Below are 20,676 nucleotides of genomic sequence, written 5' to 3' on the forward strand. Positions count from 1 at the left end.
CTGTCTCATGTCGTCAACCGGCTGCAGCGTGTTGACATTATCACGTAATTCCATAAGTAAGCCATCCATTCTGGTGTCGACTCCCTAGAGAGTGACATCACCATTACAGGCAATTTTCTCCGTCTCCTCACCAACATTTTCCTCATACATGTCGACACACACGTACCGACCTACAGCACACACATACAGGGAATGCTCTGATAGAGGACAGGACCCACTAGCCCTTTGGGGAGACAGAGGGAGAGTTTGCCAGCACACACCAAAAGCGCCATAATGTATATAACAACCCTAGAAGGTGTTGTTTCTATATATGGGCTCTTAATATATAATTATATCGCCAATTTATGCCCCCCTTCTCTTTAACCCTGTTTCTGTAGTGCAGGGGAGAGTGGGAGCCTTCCTCACCAGCGGAGCTGGTCAGGAAAATGGCGCTGAGTGCTGAGGAGAATAAGCTCCGCCCCTTTCACGGCGGGCTTTTCTCCCGGTTATTAGGAAAACTGGCCTGGGTTAAATACATACATATAGCCTTAATGGCTATATGTGATGTATTTATTTGCCTCTAAGGTAATCTATATTGCTGCCCAGGGCGCCCCCAGCAGCGCCCTGCACCCTCCGTGACCGAGATCAGTGAGCCGTGTAGCAACAATGGCGCACAGCTGCAGTGCTGTGCGCTACCTTCATGAAGACTGAGGAGTCTTCTGCCGCCTGTTTCCGGACCTCCGTTCTGCCGTTCTTCAGCGTCTGTAAGGGGGATCGGCGGCGCGGCTCCGGGACGAACCCCAGGCTGACCTGTGTTCCGACTCCCTCTGGAGCTCAGTGTCCAGTAGCCTAAGACTTCAATCCTCCTGCACGCAGGTGAGTTGCAAGTCTCTCCCCTAAGTCCCTCGTTGCAGTGATCCTGTCGCCAGCAGGAATCACTGATTAGAAACCTAAAAAAAAAAAACTTTTCTAAACAGCTCTTTAAGAGAGCCACCTAGATTGCACCCTCTCGGACGGGCACAAAAACCTAACTGAGGCTTGGAGGAGGGTCATGGGGGGAGGAGCCAGTACACACCATGTGACCTAAAAACTTTTTTAGATGTGCCCTGTCTCCTGCGGAGCCCGCTATTCCCCATGGTCCTGACGGAGTCCCCAGCATCCACTAGGACGTTAGAGAAAAATATGGTGGGGCTCTATTCACAAGAGCTTACAGTCTAGAGCAGAGGTGGCTTGTCAGCTGTTGTGGAGACCCAGCATGGGTGTGATATGGGAGGATGGAGGTCGGGCTGCCGCTGGTCACATGACCGACACCGGCATCCCCACAATTAGAAAGCCAACAAGGGATGGGGTAATTACCCCTCCCCTAACCCGTCTGGGGCGGCAGCTAGGGATAATATTCGCGGGCGGCGGCTACAGCTAACCCCCCTCTAGTGCCTAAGCCAACCTCCTCAGCGATTAATGCACCACAAGCCCCAGCAAGTACTGGCAGCCACTAACTAGGGGAGTACATGGGTGCCTGCTGATTCACACTCACAACATTACCTACACGTCAGTGACACCATTGCTTTCTGAGACATGTCATTCCATAACAGGAAAAAACAGGCATAAACACATTCTGAACCCTCATCGAACACTTTCCCCCATATATCACGTAAGTGGCAAATGACCATTTAGTACTGGCTTCTGAGAGCTGGTGGGGCCCCTGCACACCTTAGGAAGGTAACACAGGTGATGCCCCAGTGTATCCTGACAGTAAACTGTGGAGACGGCCCATGGCAGGGTACTAGGACGTGTAGTTCCATAAGTACTGGAGAGCAAAAGGCGTCCAGAGCCTGTTGTGATGCAAAAGTAGTAAATGGCAGGTAACACCACTAAAACTAATAGAGAAGAGTTTTTCTAACACACACGGTTTATTGAAAATACCTTTTCTTATTTACCCGCTCATAACATTACATAACTTAAAACTGAACAATGTTCTAAATCTTCAGCCCAGTAAAATATATGAAAACAGCACAGTACAGACATGTACTGATGAACACTATTGGCACCACATTACCCCTCGCACAGCCAGGTTGTGGGAAGGTCAGTAATAAACTAGTAGTGTAGAAGGTCTCATATTGACCTATATGTAAACAAGATCCTCAAGCGCTGGCGTTACGGAACTCTCAGGATGGAGCAACGAAACGCTTTGACTGTTGAATAAATAATGAGCCTCATATGTTCTAAACTTCAACATTATTTTCCTCAATTTATTCTGCACTTGTGAGAAAAGTACTTTTATTACGTAAAATGTATATTGATGAAGCGTTAATAATGGTCTGGGCTGAAGTTACATTTGCTATAACTTATAAAAAGGAAAAGAAGAGCTGTGGCCTGTAGCAGCCAATCAGGTAACCTTTATCATTTCCTACACTTTACTACAGAAATGACAGCAAGAACCTGATTGGTTGGTACGGGTAACAACATTAAGGTTCCTTTTTAGAGGTTCTGATAATACGGTCCCCCAACATGAACCTTAATTTCAGGCACACTTCAGTGTATTTGTAGGGGAATAAACAGAAACTGTAAAAAAATAAATGATTTTTTTTTTTTCTTAAATAAAAGATAATCCATAGGATATATTTAGCTTTATATAGCAAATCCCTTGAGTCGCATTTTGATGGGACTACTTTGGATTGTTAATTTGTATTTTTTTTTTTTTTATATCTAAATTATAGATGTGATGGTGTCCACCAACACTTGTTTCTTTTTCACAAAATCATGACTCAAAAACACCTGTGCACAATGCCTAAAAAATCCCCCAGAAACAGCTAAAACAGAGCTGGCCAAACCGGTCCTCGAGATCTACCAACAGTTCACATTTTCCAGACCACCTGGCTAGTGCACAGGTGTAGTCATTACCAATTAAGATGTGCTGCATTCATTCCTAACGGACTGTTCTACAGGTCTCCAGGAGGCCTGTAAAACATGTACTGTTGGTAGATCTCGAGGACCGGTTTGGCCAGCCCTGAGCTAAAACAAAAATAAAATAAAAAATTATTTCGCCAATTTTAGAACAAAAAAACAAACCATTCAAGGTAAAGTCAAATTAGCCCAGGATAAAGGGGACTTCTTACATCACGAGACATGGATTTAGCACTGGCTGCTTATAAGCAAAAGGGTTCCCCTCCCAGACCACATTTATGCACAAACATTTGCACTCAAAATGGACCCACCCTTGCCACACAGTGTAGGCAGCCTTCGTGTGGTGGCAGAACCAATCTTCTTCAGAATGCAGCCAATCAATCCACAAGGAGCCAGTGACATCACAGGAATAAGCCACCGAATACTGGTTCAGTATCCAATATGGCCACCTCCACTGTGTGAAGTGACAGATCCACTTTAGACCGGCGACAGGAAGGACACACAAGAAAAATAAAATTTTAATAAAACAGTAGTGTAGCGCTGGTGTCAGATCAGAACTGTTCAAAGATCCAGGATATGAAATAAGATCACAGGGCAGTAACCGCTGTCAGTCAAGGACCATTGCAGACAACGCATTGAGGTCCCTCATATAGGGATGTGCGGACAAGATCTGGTTGATCTTCTCCCTTTGTTCAGGGAAAATCTTCAATAAGGAGTCTTTGAGCGATAGTGTCTCATGGTAGCTCCTTTGCGGCGGCGTCGTAATGACCTGGGGGTGGACCATGTTCTGCACAGCCAAACTGAAGCTGGGTTTTGTCTCTTTGGGTGGGAAAACTCTAGGGGGAAGGTGATTGACGTTGGCCGCCACCATCTTTGGAAGAGAGGCATCATGGCTTGGGAAAAACACTCCGCTGTCTGCTGGTTTGGGGGTGAGGGGAGCAGTTCTGAGGGGAGAAAAAAAAAAAGTTATCCAGTGCACATAATATATTTATATATATGACCAGAACAAGAACAGACAAGCTGCATGTGATTTTATACAGTATGATTTCAGATAAATACACATTTTAAAGAATGTGAATATATTTTAATTATGTCATTGCTACTTCAAAGTGTTCACTTAATCTGAATTAAAAAAAAGAGAACTCTTTGGTACCTGCATAGTTCACCTAAAATGACATTTCCTAAGCCTTGTCCCATCTATAGTCTCATGTTTCCATTTAGGAGCTCCTCTTCTCCCACCACTCAGACGGTGTGTCCCTCTTATAGTGTCTGTGACATCATATAGTTCATGGTTATTTTCTAGCAGCTTTGGATGCAATGAGCCCATAACATCTTCTAACAACTAACCAGCAGCTTCGGCGCACGCGGACCGTTCTGTCAACTCCGTAGCCACCCATCCTTTCCTACAGGACGTAACTGTGGCTCCCAGGTACCACATTATAGGAGGACAAATAACTGCCCATGTAAGATTTAGTATTGGGTTTTATCATCCTTTTCCGTTTTGACCGGTCTCAGATGTGATTTTCTGCACTGTGGAGCCGATTTATCATTGAGTTTTATCACATGCAACGAGTTTTAAAAGTTATTGCGCAAGATAAAAAACACGTTGATAAATCAACCCCTGTATGTGAGATAAAGTTTGGAACTGGGGAAAGAACGCAGCAGCTCTAAGCTGGCTAGTATGTGTAATGAGACAACAGGGAAGACCTACTGCAAGTGATGGAAGCCCCGTCTGCAGATTGGGAACAGTTGTGCTTGGTCACTCCATCCCCGAAAGATCAGGTGCCCAGCTGTCACCATGCAGGGACCAGGTACCCCCCCAACTCAGGGGCAGATGTATTAAGCCTGGAGCAGTTATAAAGTGGAAGGTGATAACGTACCAGCCAATCAGCTGTGAACTGCCATGTTACAGGGTGGGTTTGAAAATTGACAGTTAGGAGCTGATTTTTATCACTTCTCCATGCTCAATACATCTTCCTTTCAATGACCAACCTCAACCAGTAAGTAAGTTGCAGTCTTATTCGACACTGCCGCGGAAGCATGGTTCCACACGCCGCCGCCCCCCCCCCCCCCCCCCCCTCCCTCCCTAGTTCATGAATTCGCTGTAACACAAAGGATTTCACCACATCTAGTAGATAACAAGGAACTGAAGAAACCACTAAGAAAACTAGCAAGAAAAAAAAAAAAAAAAAAAAAGCTTTATAAATGACCAGAACTAGTTGCAAAGTATTTTATTTGTTTTATTATTTAAGAGAAGAGAAGATTTTGTGGTTTAGGTTGGGAAGGTCTGCCGGTCTTGCTGCAGTGATCAGTAATTATAGGGTCTCATCATCATCCGCCTCAGCATCATCCTCTCTCTGAAAGATGAAGTCACTGGTTGAACAATTAATGTAAAACAATTATAATGTAGGTCAGTGACCTTCAAATCCTCTCTGCTCCTCCCAATGTCTGAGCGAGGCAATTCTTGGCACCTCTGCGCCGCCTTTGTCTATGCATGTAAATAAGATTTTACTTACCGATAAATCTATTTCTCGTAGTCCGTAGTGGATGCTGGGACTCCGTAAGGACCATGGGGAATAGCGGCTCCGCAGGAGACAGGGCACAAAATAAAAGCTTGAGATATCAGGTGGTGTGCACTGGCTCCTCCCCCTATGACCCTCCTCCAAGCCAGTTAGGATACTGTGCCCGGACGAGCGTACATAATAAGGAAGGATATTGAATCCCGGGTAAGACTCATACCAGCCACACCAATCACACCGTACAACTCGTGATCTGAACCCAGTTAACAGTATGATAAATTTAAAGGAGCCTCTGAAAAGATGGCTCAACAATAATAACCCGAATTTTTTTGTAACAATAACTATATACAAGTATTGCAGACAATCCGCACTAGGGATGGGCGCCCAGCATCCACTACGGACTACGAGAAATAGATTTATCGGTAAGTAAAATCTTATTTTCTCTAACGTCCTAAGTGGATGCTGGGACTCCGTAAGGACCATGGGGATTATACCAAAGCTCCCAAACGGGCGGGAGAGTGCGGATGACTCTGCAGCACCGAATGAGAGAACTCCAGGTCCTCCTCAGCCAGGGTATCAAATTTGTAGAATTTGGCAAACGTGTTTGCCCCTGACCAAGTAGCTGCTCGGCAAAGTTGTAAAGCCGAGACCCCTCGGGCAGCCGCCCAAGATGAGCCCACTTTCCTTGTGGAATGGGCTTTTACTGATTTTGGCTGTGGCAATCCTGCCACGGAATGTGCAAGCTGAATTGTACTACAAATCCAACGAGCAATCGTCTGCTTTGAAGCAGGAGCACCCAGCTTGTTGGGTGCATACAGGATAAACAGCGAGTCAGTTTTCCTGACTCCAGCCGTCCTGGAAACATATATTTTCAAGGCCCTGACAACGTCCAGCAACTTAGAGTCCTCTAAGTCCCTAGTAGCCGCAGGTACCACAATAGGTTGGTTCATGTGAAATGCAGAAACCACCTTAGGTAGAAATTGAGGACGAGTCCTCAATTCCGCCCTGTCAGAATGAAAATTTAGGTAAGGGCTTTTACATGATAAAGCCGCCAATTCTGACACACGCCTAGCTGAAGCCAAGGCCAACAGCATCGACACCTTCCACGTGAGATATTTTAAATCTACCGTAGACAATGGTTCAAACCAGTGTGATTTTAGAAATCTCAACACAACATTGAGATCCCAAGGTGCCACTGGAGGCACAAAAGGAGGCTGTATGTGCAGCACCCCTTTCACAAATGTCTGAACTTCAGGTACTGAAGCCAGTTCTTTCTGGAAGAATATCGATAGGGCCGAAATTTGAACCTTAATGGACCCTAATTTTAGGCCCATAGACAGTCCTGTTTGCAGGAAATGCAAGAAACGACCCAGTTGAAATTCCTGTGTAGGGGCCTTCTTGGCCTCACACCACGCAACATATTTACGCCAAATGCGGTGATAATGTTTTGCGGTTACTTCCTTTCTGGCTTTTACCAGAGTAGGGATGACTTCTTCTGGAATGCCCTTGTCCTTCAGGATCCGGCGTTCAACCGCCATGCCGTCAAACGCAGCCGCGGTAAGTCTTGGAACAGACAAGGCCCCTGCAGTAGCAGGTCCTGTCTTAGAGGTAGAGGCCACGGTTCGTCCGTGAGCATCTCTTGAAGTTCCGGGTACCAAGACCTTCTTGGCCAATCCGGAACCACGAGTATAGTTCTTACTCCTCTCCTTCTTATGATTCTCAATACTTTCGGTATGAGGGGCAGAGGAGGGAATACATACACTGACTGGTACACCCACGGCGTTACCAGAGCGTCCACTGCTATTGCCTGAGGGTCCCTTGACCTGGCGCAATATCTGTCCAGTTTTTTGTTTAGACGTGACGCCATCATGTCCACCTTTGGTCTTTCCCAACGGTTTACAATTTGGTGGAAGACTTCTGGGTGAAGTCCCCACTCTCCCGGGTGAAGGTCGTGTCTGCTGAGGAAGTCTGCTTCCCAGTTGTCCACTCCCGGAATGAACACTGCTGACAGTGCTATCACATGATTTTCCGCCCAGCGAAGAATCCTTGCAGTTTCTGCCATTGCCCTCCTGCTTCTCGTGCCGCCCTGTCTGTTTATGTGGGCGACTGACGTGATGTTGTCCGACTGGATCAACACCGCCTGACCCTGAAGCAGAGGTTTTGCTTGAATTAAGGCATTGTAAATGGCCCTTAGTTCTAGAATGTTTATATGAAGAGATGTTTCCATGCTTGACCACAAGCCCTGGAAATTCCTTCCCTGTGTGACTGCTCCCCAGCCTCTCAGGCTGGCATCCGTGGTTACCAGGATCCAATCCTGAATGCCAAATCTGCGGCCCTCTAGTAGATGAGCCTTCTGAAGCCACCACAGGAGAGACACCCTTGTCCTTGGCGACAGGGTTATCCGTTGATGCATCTGAAGATGCGATCCGGACCATTTTCCCAGTAGATCCCACTGAAAAGTTCTTGCATGGAATCTTCCGAATGGAATCGCTTCGTAAGAAGCCACCATTTTTCCCAGGACCCTTGTGCACTGATGCACTGAGACCTGTCCTGGTTTTAGGAGGTTCCTGACTAGCTCGGATAACTCCCTGGCCTTCTCCTCCGGGAGAAACACCTTCTTCTGGACTGTGTCCAGAATCATTCCTAAGAACAGTAGACGTGTCGTTGGAATCAGCTGCGATTTTGGAATATTTAGAATCCATCCGTGCTGACTTAGCACTACCTGAGATAGTGCCACTCCGACTTCTAACTGTTCCTTGGTTCTTGCCCTTATCAGGAGATCGTCCAAGTAAGGGATAATTAAGATGCCTTTTCTTCGTAGAAGAATCATCATTTCGGCCATTACCTTGGTAAAGACCCGAGGCGCCGTGGACAATCCAAACGGCTGCGTCTGAAACTGATAATGACAGTTTTGTACTACAAACCTGAGGTACCCTTGGTGAGAAGGATATATTGGGACGTGGAGATAAGCATCCTTGATGTCCAGCGACACCATATAGTCCCCCTCTTCCAGGTTCGCTATCACCGCTCTGAGTGACTCCATCTTGAATTTGAACCTTTTTATGTAAGTGTTCAAAGATTTTAGATTTAATATTGGTCTCACCGAGCCGTCCGGCTTCGGTACCACAAATAGTGTGGAATAATACCCCTTCCCCTGTTGTAAGAGGGGTACCTTGATTATCACCTGCTGGGAGTACAGCTTGTGAATGGCTTCCAGAACTGCCTCCCTGTCGGAGGGAGACTTTGGTAAAGCAGACTTCAGGAACCGATGAGGAGGAAACGCCTCGAATTCCAGTTTGTACCCCTGTGATACTACCTGTAGAATCCAGGGATCCACTTGCGAGTGAGCCCACTGCGCGTTGAAATTCTTGAGACGGGCCCCCACCGTGTCTGAGTCTGCTTGTAAAGCCCCAGCGTCATGCTGAAGACTTGGCAGAAGCAGGGGAGGGCTTCTGCTCCTGGGAAGCGGCTGCATGGTGCTGCCTTTTTCCTCTTCCTCTGCCCTTGGGCAGAAAAGAGTGACCTTTTGCTCGCTTGTACTTATGGGAACGAAAGGACTGAGTTTGAAAAGACTGTGTCTTTTTCTGTTGATGTGAAGTAACCTGGGGTAAAAAGGTGGATTTTCCAGCCGTTGCCGTGGCCACCAGGTCTGTTAGACCAGCCCCAAATAACTCCTCCCCCTTATACGGCAATACTTCCATGTGCCGTTTGGAATCTGCGTCCCCTGACCACTGTCTGGTCCATAATGCTCTTCTGGCAGAGATGGACATTGCGCTTACTCTTGATGCCAGGGTACAAATATCCCTCTGCGCATCACGCATATATAGCAATGCATCCTTTAAATGTTCTATAGTTAACAGAATATTGTCCCTATCCAGGGTATCAATATTCTCAGTCAGGGAATCCGCCCATGCGACTCCAGCACTGCACATCCAGGCTGATGCGATTGCTGGTCGCAGTATAACACCAGTATGTGTGTATATACTTTTCAGGATATTTTCCAGCCTCCTATCAGCTGGTTCTTTGAGGGTGGCCGTATCAGGGGACGGTAACGCTACTTGTTTAGATAAACGTGTGAGCGCCTTATCTACCCTAGGGGGTGTTTCCCACCGTGCCCTAACCTCTGGCGGGAAAGGGTATAGTGCTAATAACTTATTAGAAATTAGCTGTTTTTTATCGGGGGAAACCCACGCTTTATCACACACCTCATTTATTTCCTCAGACTCAGGAAAAACTATTGGCAGTTTTTTCACACCCCACATAATACCCGCCTTTGAGGTATTTGTAGTGTCAGAAAGGTTCAATGCCTCTTTCATTGCCGTGATCATGTAACGTGTGGCCCTACTGGACATTACGTTTGTCTCGTCACCGTCGACACTAGATTCAGTATCTGTATCTGGATCCGTGTCGACCCACTGAGGTAGCGGCCGTTTTAGGGCCCCTGAGGGTGTCTTAGACGCCTGAACAGGCACTAATTGATTTGCCGGCTTTCTCATGTCGTCAACAGTTTTTTGTAAATTGCTGACATTATCACTTAATTGCTTAAACACAATCATCCAGTCAGGTGTCGACTCCCTAGGGGGTGACATCACTAACACAGGCAACTGCTCCGCCTCCACCTCATTTTCCTCCTCATACATGTCGACACACGCGTACCGACACAGCACACACACCGGGAATGCTCTGATAGAGGACAGGACCCTACTTAGCCCTTTGGAGAGACAGAGGGAGAGTCTGCCAGCACACACCCAGCGCTATATATATATATACAGGGATAACCTTATATAAGTGTTAATCCCTTATAGCTGCTGTTAATCTAGTTATTTGCTGCCAAAATGCCCCCCCTTCTCTTTTTTACCCTGAATCAGATGCAGTACTGCAGGGGAGAATCAGGGAGCCGTCCTTCCAGCGGAGCTGTGAGGGAATAATGGCGCCAGTGTGCTGAGGAGATAGGCCCCGCCCCTTCACGACGTCCTTAACTCCCGCTTTTTTGTGTAAAATGGCAGGGGAAAAAATACATCCATATAGCCCTGGAGCTATATGTGATGTATTCCTTTTGCCAGCTAAGGTATATGTGTGTTATATTGCGTCTCAGGGCGCTCCCCCCCAGCGCCCTGCACCCTCAGTGACCGGAGTGTGAAGTGTGCTGAGAGCAATGGCGCACAGCTGCGGTGCTGTGCGCTACCTTAGTCTTGAAGACAGAATGTCTTCTGCCGCCGCTTTCACCGGACCTTCGTCTCTTCTGGCTCTGTAAGGGGGACGGCGGCGCGGCTCCGGTGACCCATCCAGGCTGAACCTGTGATCGTCCCTCTGGAGCTAACGTCCAGTAGCCTAAGAAGCCCAATCCACTCTGCACTCAGGTGAGTTCGCTTCTTCTCCCCTTAGTCCCACGATGCAGTGAGCCTGTTGCCAGCAGGACTCACTGAAAATAAAAAAAACCTAACTAAACTTTTATTCTAAGCAGCTCTGGAGAGCTACCTAGTTTGCACCCTTCTCGGCCGGGCACAAAAATCTAACTGGCTTGGAGGAGGGTCATAGGGGGAGGAGCCAGTGCACACCACCTGATATCTCAAGCTTTTATTTTGTGCCCTGTCTCCTGCGGAGCCGCTATTCCCCATGGTCCTTACGGAGTCCCAGCATCCACTTAGGACGTTAGAGAAACATACATGTATGTGAACCAGCTCTATATTCAGTCACGTGCTCAGTGATACAGTAATGTGCCAGTAAAGACACCTGGACGGGAGGAGGCAGAGGTACTGGGAAGGCGGCTAGCACTTACACTATGTCTCTGGAGATTATTATTATTATTTATTACCAGTTATTTATATAGCGCACACATATTCCGCAGCGCTTTACAGAGAATATTTGGCCATTCACATCAGTCCCTGCCCCAGGGGAGCTTACAATCTATATTCCCTACCACATGTACACACACACACACACACACACACACACACACACACACATTAGGGTTAATTTTTCATTGGGAGCTAATTAACCTAAACAGTATATTTTTGGATTGTGGGAGGAAACCGGAGTACCCGAAGGAAACCCACGCAAGTACGGGTAGAATATACAAACTCCACACAGTTTGGGCCATGGTTGGAATTGAACCCATGACCTCAGTGCTGTGAGGCAGTAATGCTAATCATTATACCATCCGTACTGTAATGATAGTGTATAAATGTATAAATCCCCAGGGAAAACTTCCGCACCCTATGGCCTTAATAAATCCAGCCGTCACCAGACACACACATCCTAGAGCAGCTAGGGTCTCTGCATCTTCTAAATCACATGCTCCACTAATACCCCTTTCAGACTTAAATTAAAAATCCCAGGTTTTTGTGCGTGAGTACTCATCAACCTGGGATTTCTGTAGGTCTGAAAGGTACCAGCCTGGGGTCGGTCAGCGCCCCTGCTGTTGACCAGGGTTTTTCCCCCCCGAGACGAAACAACCAGGTTAAGTGTGAATGGTGCGACACGGTATGTTACTCCTGGATCGCTCTTAGAAGCCTCTGATAGGCTGTTCGGGGCTGCCGGGAGGGTGCTGCCAGGAGGAGCAGCCAGCTTTAGAAGGGGTGTGCGAATGTTTGAGTGTGTCATACATGTGCGCGATGGATGAGGCGAAAAACCTGGGTCTGAGCAGGGAAATTCCTGGGCTGTATGTCTGAAAGTGGTACAAGAGGGAGACTCTTATCCCCTATGGCGAAAGTAAACCGTCTCTCATAACGGAGAGAAATGATATCTGAGGACTCTGTGGTACATCCAATCCTGGGGTGTTACCTGTTCATGGGTTGCTGGCAGAGGAAATCGTCCAGCTTTGGGCCGTGTCTTCCCAATGGGTCATCTGGGATCATGAAAATGTCACCAGCAAAAGTGAACTGTAATAGCCTGCAACATAAAATACAAAACATTGCTTAACCTAATGTAATACAAAACCTAATTATTCCAACATTAATTATTCATTACCAGTTATTTATATAGCGCACACCTACACCGCTGCGCTTTACAGAGAATATTTGACCATTCACATCAGTCCCTGCCCCAGTGGAGCTTACACTCCATCTATGTGGTATATTCAATTGAAGTCTGATCCATTCCAACATGCATTTGTCGGAATGGATCCAACAAGGGCTATTCAATGACCATCTCAATCAGACTTTAAAAAAAGTTGAATTGAGATGAGGGAGCCGAGACGGGTGAGAGCAGTGGGGAGACGGGGGGAGAGCAGTGGGGAGAGCAGCGGCTACAGCAGTGTAGCCTGAGGATGGGGCACCGCCGCCAGACCTCACAGCAGCGTCCACCTGACTCCAGCAAGCAGGACCTTGCTTGCTGGAGCCGGGTGGACACTGCCGTGAGCGGCGGTGCCCGATCCTCCTACTAGCGCTTCTGTAGCCGCGGCTCTCCCCAGTCTCCTCCTCCTCGGCTCCCTCATCTCAGACTTTTTTTTTTTTTTTAAAGTTGAGATGGTCAGAAAGGTGGCCCAAAACCAGTCTGATTTGGCCCCGCTACTGACAGAAGCGCACGGATTGGTGGCTATGCTGCCGATCCACGTGCTTTCCGATAAGTCGGAATTCCCGACTTGTCGGATAATTTTTGGGTGTACTGAAAAGGTTTCCTTCTGACCTAAAAAAGTCGAAAACTACAGTCTCTCCGACAAACGGCAGCTTTAGACTGCAATTGAATATACCCCTATATTCCCTACCACATGCACACACACTAGGGTTCATTGTGTTGGAGCCATATAACCTTCCAGTATATTTTTGGATTGTGGGAGGAAACCAGAGCACCCGGTGGAAACCCACACAAGTCAGGGAGAATATATAAACTCCAAAGTCAGGGCCATAATGGGAATTAAACCCATGACCTCGGTGAGGAGACCACTACTGGTCGACATGCATTAGGTCGACATGGCCACTAGGTTGACATGAAAAAAGGTTGACATGCGTTTTTCACATTTGTTTTCATACGTAACGATCCACGTGGACTAGGATTAGGAATGTTAACCTGCCCGAAACACAGAGGGGACACGGTGCACTAACTGGAGTCACTCTATAAAGAAAACGGACACCCGTATCAGGACTTGTGTCACCTGTATCTGCGCAATCTTGCTCCCATATCTGCTTCCATGCTCCAGGCGCGCCCCCCCTCCCCTCCCCCCCGGTCACATGATCCCCGCCTGGCCGGGGCACCCGGGGTGGGGGGAATAGGGGAGGATGTGGACCAGTGGCTGAGTGCCGGCTTCCGGGCGCCCTTTCTGCAATCCCTGGCTGCTGCAGCGTCCGCAAGACACTGACAGGAGGGATCGCCACTGCTTATCAGGGATGTTGCTTCACCTGCCTCAGGCAGACAAAGCAAATTCCCTGAAAGGCGCCATCTTTTCGGGGCTGCAGCGCTAAAAACATACGTTTCACTGAACCTTGTGTTTTCGCCCAAAAAAGTATTTCTTCACGGGTGATCTAATTTGATATTCCGTAAAAAAAAAAAAAAAAAAAATCAGTGAAACATCAGGAAAAATCACAACCCCCCCCCCCAGATTTTGCTCCTGATGTTTCATTGTGGATAATTGGATACCCCCCTATAGTGGGAGCACAACTACACTAGCCCATCGCAAAAAACTTTATTTTGCTCAAGTTGAGCTGCAGTATCCAAGATCATCTGCAGAAGTCACTATGTACTTAACGGTCAATAGGCAACATCAACAGCTCCACCTACAGGCGGAATAACACACAACAGAATAATTACCCAATATTTCAAAAGGAGGAATTCCCTTTTACTGAAATGAAGCAAATTGCAGTTACATTTTGATTCATTCCACTGAATGGAAACATTTACAGATGGCATTCTGTGCGCTTTCATATCAGAGATATAACATTGCTTCTTCCCACCCATCCGATAACGCTGGGTGACTGAGTAACTGAAAGACTATACTGACCTTTCCTTAATGATTAGCAGCCACACTGGTGATTCAACGACAAACTCCCGCAGATTGTCATTCGTGACGATTATTCCTCCCGTCTTCTCTGCCAAGTGCAAGAGGAATCTGCAGGGGGTGGATGAGAAAAAAATAGGATTATTATAATAAAAATAGGATTTTGGTACTTACCAGGTAAATCCTTTTCTTTGAATCCATAGGGGGCACTGGAGTACTCTTGGGATATGGACGGTGCGTAGCAGGGAAGACACATTTAAATAAGCATACCTCCTCTTCCTTCCTCCATACTCCCAGGATCCTCTGTTTTTTTACTGAGCCGAATAGGAGCGACAGAGAAGTGAACAATGGAGAATTACATATAACATTATAAAATAAACGGACAAAAAGTTGACACATAACGTTACGGACAACTAAACAGTTGACACCATAACCGATAGAACTTGAAACTTTGAACCAGTCGGTGAGAATGTGTTACCATAAGATCCTCTGAACTTACCACAAACCAGGTAAAACTGCTCTGGGTGGGCGTCCAGTACCCCCTATGGATTCAAAGAAAAGGATTTACCTGGTAAGTACCAAAATCCTATTTTCTTTATCATCCACTAGGGGTCACTGGAGTACTCTTGGGTCGTACCAAAGCTCCCCCCGTGGGCGGGAGAGCTGTTTGGCACCTGTAACACTAGGCGACCAAAGCTAGAAGCTGATGCCGCAAACGTATCAAACATGTAACAGCGCACAAACGTGTGCACTGCTGACCATGTAGCCGCACGGAAAAGCTGCGTCGTAGAAGCCCCACGACCAGCTGCCCATGAAGTTCCCCCAGAACGTGTGGAATGAGCTGTTACTAATGTAGGCGGCTGTAACCTAGCATGAAGGTAAGCCTGACGTATGGTCAGTTTAATCCATCTGAATAAGGTCTGCTTAGAAGCTGGCCAACCCATATTGGCTGTATTATAGAGAACCAACAACGTGTCCGTCTTACGAACTGTAGACGTTCGGGATACATAAACGCGTAATGCGCGTACCACATCCAAAGTTCCAGACTTTCCTGTTAACACAGGAACTACTATTGGTTGACTGATGTGAAAAAGATGACACTACCATTGGCAAGAAAGCGGGATTCGTCCGAAGTTCCGCTCCGTCATCATGAAACACCAAATACGGTGGCTTGCATGACAAGGCACCCAAATCTGAAACACGCCCTGCCGAAGCTAAGGCTAGAAGAAAAATAGTTTCCCCAGTGAGAAACTTAATATCCACTTGTTGAAAGGGTTCAAAATATGAAGACTGTAAGAAATCTAAAACCAGAATCAAGTTCATGGCGCTGTAGGTGGAATGAATGGAGGCTGTACTCTGAGGACGCCTTGCAGAAAAGTGTGTACAGACGGCAATAGAGCCCAAACGTCTTTGAAAGTAAATTGACAAAGCAGATACCTGCACCTTTAGTGTACATAAACGCAGTCCTCCATCTAACCCCGTCTGTAGAAATAACAAAAGACAGAATAACTTGAAAGAGGATGTCTGAAACTTCCGAGCTTCACACCAACCTATATAGGCACGCCAAATTCTGTAATAATGAGCTGCCGTAACTGGCTTCCTAGCACGTAACATGGTTGGTATAACCGATTCTGGAATGCCGTCCCTTCTTAAGAGGGCGGCTCAACAGCCACCCCGTCAAACGCCGCCGCGCTAAATCGGGGTAAAGGAACGGACCCTGTTGTAACAGGTCCGGACGTAGTAGGAGCGGCAAGGATCGTCTGCGAGTAGTCCGGAGATCCGAGAACCAAGCTCTCCGAGACCAATGAGGCGCTACTAGTATGACTGTGGCGGCCTCTCTTGTGATCCGTTTTAGCAACCGAGGGAGGAGCGGAACGGTGGAAATAATAAGATTTTACTTACCGATAAATCTATTTCTCGTAGTCCGTAGTGGATGCTGGGGACTCCGTCAGGACCATGGGGATTAGCGGCTCCGCAGGAGACAGGGCACAAAACTAAAGCTTTAGGATCAGGTGGTGTGTACTGGCTCCTCCCCCTATGACCCCCCTCCAAGCCTCAGTTAGGATACTGTGCCCGGACGAGCGTACACAATAAGGAAGGATATTGAATCCCGGGTAAGACTCATACCAGCCACACCAATCACACCGTATAACTTGTGATCTAAACCCAGTTAACAGTATGACAAACGTAGGAGCCTCTGAACAGACGGCTCACAACAATAACAACCCGATTTTTTTGTAACAATAACTATGTACAAGTATTGCAGACAATCCGCACTTGGGATGGGCGCCCAGCATCCACTACGGACTACGAGAAATAGATTTATCGGTAAGTAAAATCTTATTTTCTCTGACGTCCTAAGTGGATGCTGGGGACTCCGTCAGGACCATGGGGATTATACCAAAGCTCCCAAACGGGCGGGAGAGTGCGGATGACTCTGCAGCACCGAGTGAGAGAACTCCAGGTCCTCCTCAGCCAGGGTGTGCCCCTGACCAAGTAGCAGCTCGGCAAAGTTGTAAAGCCGAGACCCCTCGGGCAGTCGCCCAAGATGAGCCCCCTTCCTTGTGGAATGGGCATTTATATATTTTGGCTGTGGCAGTCCTGCCACAGAATGTGCAAGCTGAATTGTACTACACATTCAACTAGCAATCGTCTGCTTAGAAGCAAGAGCACCCAGTTTTTTGGGTGCATACAGGATAACAGCAAGTCAGTTTTCCTGACTCCAGCCGTCCTGGAATTCTATATTTTCAGGGCCCTGACAACATCTAGCAACTTGGAGTCCTCCAAGTCTCTAGTAGCCGCAGGTACCACAATAAGCTGGTTCAGATGAAACGCTGACACCACCTTAGGGAGAAACTGGGGACGAGTCCGCAGCTCTGCCCTGTCCGAAAGGACAATCAGATATGGGCTTTTGTGAGACAAAGCCGCCAATTCTGACACTCGCCTGGCCGAGGCCAGGGCCAACATCATGGTCACTTTCCATGTGAGATATTTCAAATCCACAGATTTGAGCGGTTTAAACCAACGTGATTTGAGGAATCCCAGGACTACGTTGAGATCCCACAGTGCCACTGGAGGCACAAAAGGGGGTTGTATATGCAGTACTCCCTTGTCAAATTTCTGGACTTCAGGAACTGAAGCCAATTCTTTCTGGAAGAAAATCGACAGGGCCGAAATTTTAACCTTAATGGACCCCAATTTGAGGCCCATAGACACTCCTGTTTGCAGGAAATGCAGGAATCGACCGAGTTGAAATTTCTTCGTGGGGCCTTCCTGGCCTCACACCACGCAACATATTTTCACCACATGTGGTGATAATGTTGTGCGGTCACCTCCTTCCTGGCTTTGACCAGGGTAGGAATGACCTCTTCCGGAATGCCTTTTTTTCCTTAGGATCCGGCGTTCAACCGCCATGCCGTCAAACGCACCCGCGGTAAGTCTTGGAACAGACATGGTACTTGCTGAAGCAAGTCACTTCTTATCGGCAGAGGCCCTGAGTCCTCTGTGAGCATCTCATGAAGTTCCGGGTACCAAGTCCTTCTTGGCCCATCCGGAGCCACGAGTATAGTTCTTACTCCTCTACGTCTTATAATTCTCATTACCTTTGGTATGAGAAGCAGAGGAGGGAACACATACACCGACTGGTACACCCATGGTGTTACCAGAACGTCCACAGCTATTTCCTGAGGGTCTCCTGACCTGGCGCAATACCTGTCCAGTTTTTTGTTCAGGCGGGACGCCATCATGTCCACCTTTGGTCTTTCCCAACGGTGCACAATCATGTGGAAAAAACTTCTCGATGAAGTCCCCACTCTCCCGGGTGGAGGTCGTGCTGAGGAAGTCTGCTTCCCAGTTGTCCACTCCCGGAATGAAAACTGCTGACAGTGCTATCACATGATTTTCCGCCCAGCGAAGAATCCTTGCAGTTTCTGCCATTGTCCTCCTGCTTCTTGTGCCGCCCTGTCTGTTTACGTGGGCGACTGCCGTGATGTTGTCCCACTGGATCAATACCGGCTGACCTTGAAGCAGAGGTCTTGCTAAGCTTAGAGCATTGTAAATTGCTCTTAGCTCCAGTATATTTATGCGGAGAGAAGTCCCCAGACTTGATCACACTCCCTGGAAATTTTTTCCCTGTGTGACTGCTCCCCAGCCTTTCAAGCTGGAATCCGTGGTCACCAGGACCCAGTCCTGAATGCATAACTGTGGCACTTTAGTAGATGAGCACTCTGCAGCCACCACAGAAGAGACACCCTTGTCCTTGGAGACAGGGTTATCCGCTGATGCATCTGAAGATGCGATCCGGACCATTTGTCCAGCGGATCCCACTGAAAAGTTCTTGCGTGAAATCTGCCGAATGGAATCGCTTCGTAAGAAGCCACCATTTTTCCCAGGACCCTTGTGCAATGATGCACTGACACTTTTCCTGGTTTTTGGAGGTTCCTGACTAGCTCGGATAACTCCCTGGCTTTCTCCTCCGGGAGAAACACCTTTTTCTGGACTGTGTCCAGAATCATCCCTAGGGACAGCAGACGTGTCGTCGGAGACAGCTGCGATTTTGGAATATTTAGAATCCACCCGTGCTGTCGTAGAACTACTTGAGATAGTGCTACTCAGACCTCCAACTGTTCTCTGGACCTTGCCCCTATCAGGAGATCGTCCAAGTAAGGGATAATTAAGACGCCTTTTCTTTGAAGAAGAATCATAATTTCGGCCATTACCTTGGTAAAGACCCGGGGTGCCGTGGACAATCCAAACGGCAGCGTCTGAAACTGATAGTGACAGTTTTGTACCACGAACCTGAGGTACCCTTTGTGAGAAGGGCAAATTTGGACATGGAGGTAAGCATCCTTGATGTCCAGGGACACCATATAGTCCCCTTCTTCCTGGTTCGCTATCACTGCTCTGAGTGACTCCATTTAGAATAGGTCTCACCGAGCCGTCTGGCTTCAGTACCACAATATAGTGTGGAATAATACCCCTTTACTTGTTGTAGGAGGGGTACTTTGATTATCACCTGCTGGGAATACAGCTTGTGAATTGTTTCCAATACTGCCTCCCTGTCGGAGGTAGACGTTGGTAAAGCAAACTTCAGGAACCTGCGAGGGGGAGACGTCTCGAATCTCCAATCTGTACCCCTGGGATACTACTTGTAGGATCCAGGGGTCCACTTGTGAGTGAGCCCACTGCGTGCTGAAACTCTTGAGACGACCCCCCACCGCACCTGTTTGTACGGCCCCAGCGTCTTGCTGAGGACTTGGCAGAAGCGGTGGAAGGCTTCTGTTCCTGGGAATGGGCTGCCTGCTGCAGTCTTCTTCCCTTACCTCTATCCCTGGGCAGATATTATGGGGACGAAAGGACTGAGGCTGAAAAGACTGTCTTTTTCTGCTGAGATGTGACTTGGGGTAAAAAAGGTGGATTTTCTAGCTGTTGCCGTGGCCACCAGGTCCAATGGACCGACCCCAAATAACTCCTCCCCTTTATACGGCAATACTTCCATGTGCCGTTTGGAATCTGCATCACCTGACCACGGTCGTGTCCATAAACATCGTCTGGCAGATATGGACATCGCACTTACTCTTGATGCCAGAGTTTCGCATATATAGAAATGCATCTTTTAAATGCTCTATAGTCAATAAAATACTGTCCCTGTCAAGGGTATCAATATTTCCAGTCAGGGAATCCGACCAAGCCACCCCAGCGCTGCCCATCCAGGCTGAGGCGATCGCTGGTCGCAGTATAACACCAGTATGTGTGTATATACTTTTTAGGATATTTTCCAACCTCCTATCAGTTGGCTCCTTGAGGGCGTCCGTATCTGGAGACGGTAACGCCACTTGTTTTTATAAGCGTGTGAGCGCCTTATCCACCCTAAGGTGCGTTTCCCAACGCGCCATAACTTCTGGCGGGAAAGGGTATACCGCCAATAATTTTCTATCGGGGGAAACCCACGCATCATCACACACTTCATTTAATTTATCTGATTCAGGAAAAACCACATGTAGTTTTTTCACACTCCACATAATACCCTTTTTTGTGGTACTTGTAGTATCAGAAATATGTAACATCTCCTTCATTGCCCTTAACAAGTAACGTGTGGCCCTAAAGGAAAATACGTTTGTTTCTTCACCGTCGACACTGGAGTCCGTGTCCGTGTCGACCGACTGAGGTAAAAGGACGTTTTAACGCCCCTGACGGTGTTTTAGATGCCTGGACAGGTACTAATTGGTTTGCCGGCCGTCTCATGTCGTCAACCGACCTTGCAGCGTGTTGACATTATCACGTAATTCCTTAAATAAGCCATCCATTCCGGTGTCGACTCCCTAGAGAGTGACATCACCATTA

The 20,676-nt window shown here is 47.6% G+C and overlaps 1 protein-coding gene across 3 annotated transcripts in view; it reads right to left on the reverse strand.

Moving 5' to 3' along the window:
• Positions 1–1,870: 1,870 nt before the first annotated feature.
• N4BP1 (NEDD4 binding protein 1) overlaps positions 1,871–20,676 on the reverse strand; it is a 50,363-nt gene continuing 31,557 nt past the window's right edge. For 2 of the 3 annotated variants that reach the window (XM_063945585.1, XM_063945584.1), the window contains 3 exons: positions 14,338–14,445; positions 12,186–12,293; positions 1,871–3,827 (listed from right to left, as the gene is read on the reverse strand). In XM_063945585.1, the coding sequence (XP_063801655.1) occupies positions 3,491–3,827; positions 12,186–12,293; positions 14,338–14,445 (553 nt within the window). In that variant the 3' untranslated portion in view covers positions 1,871–3,490. Of the gene's footprint in view, positions 3,828–5,102; positions 5,241–12,185; positions 12,294–14,337; positions 14,446–20,676 lie in introns of those variants that run through there. The other variant, XM_063945586.1, reaches the window with a different exon arrangement.

The sequence above is a fragment of the Pseudophryne corroboree genome, chromosome 11, assembly GCF_028390025.1.
Source record: "Pseudophryne corroboree isolate aPseCor3 chromosome 11, aPseCor3.hap2, whole genome shotgun sequence".
NCBI classification, from domain to species: domain Eukaryota; kingdom Metazoa; phylum Chordata; class Amphibia; order Anura; family Myobatrachidae; genus Pseudophryne; species Pseudophryne corroboree.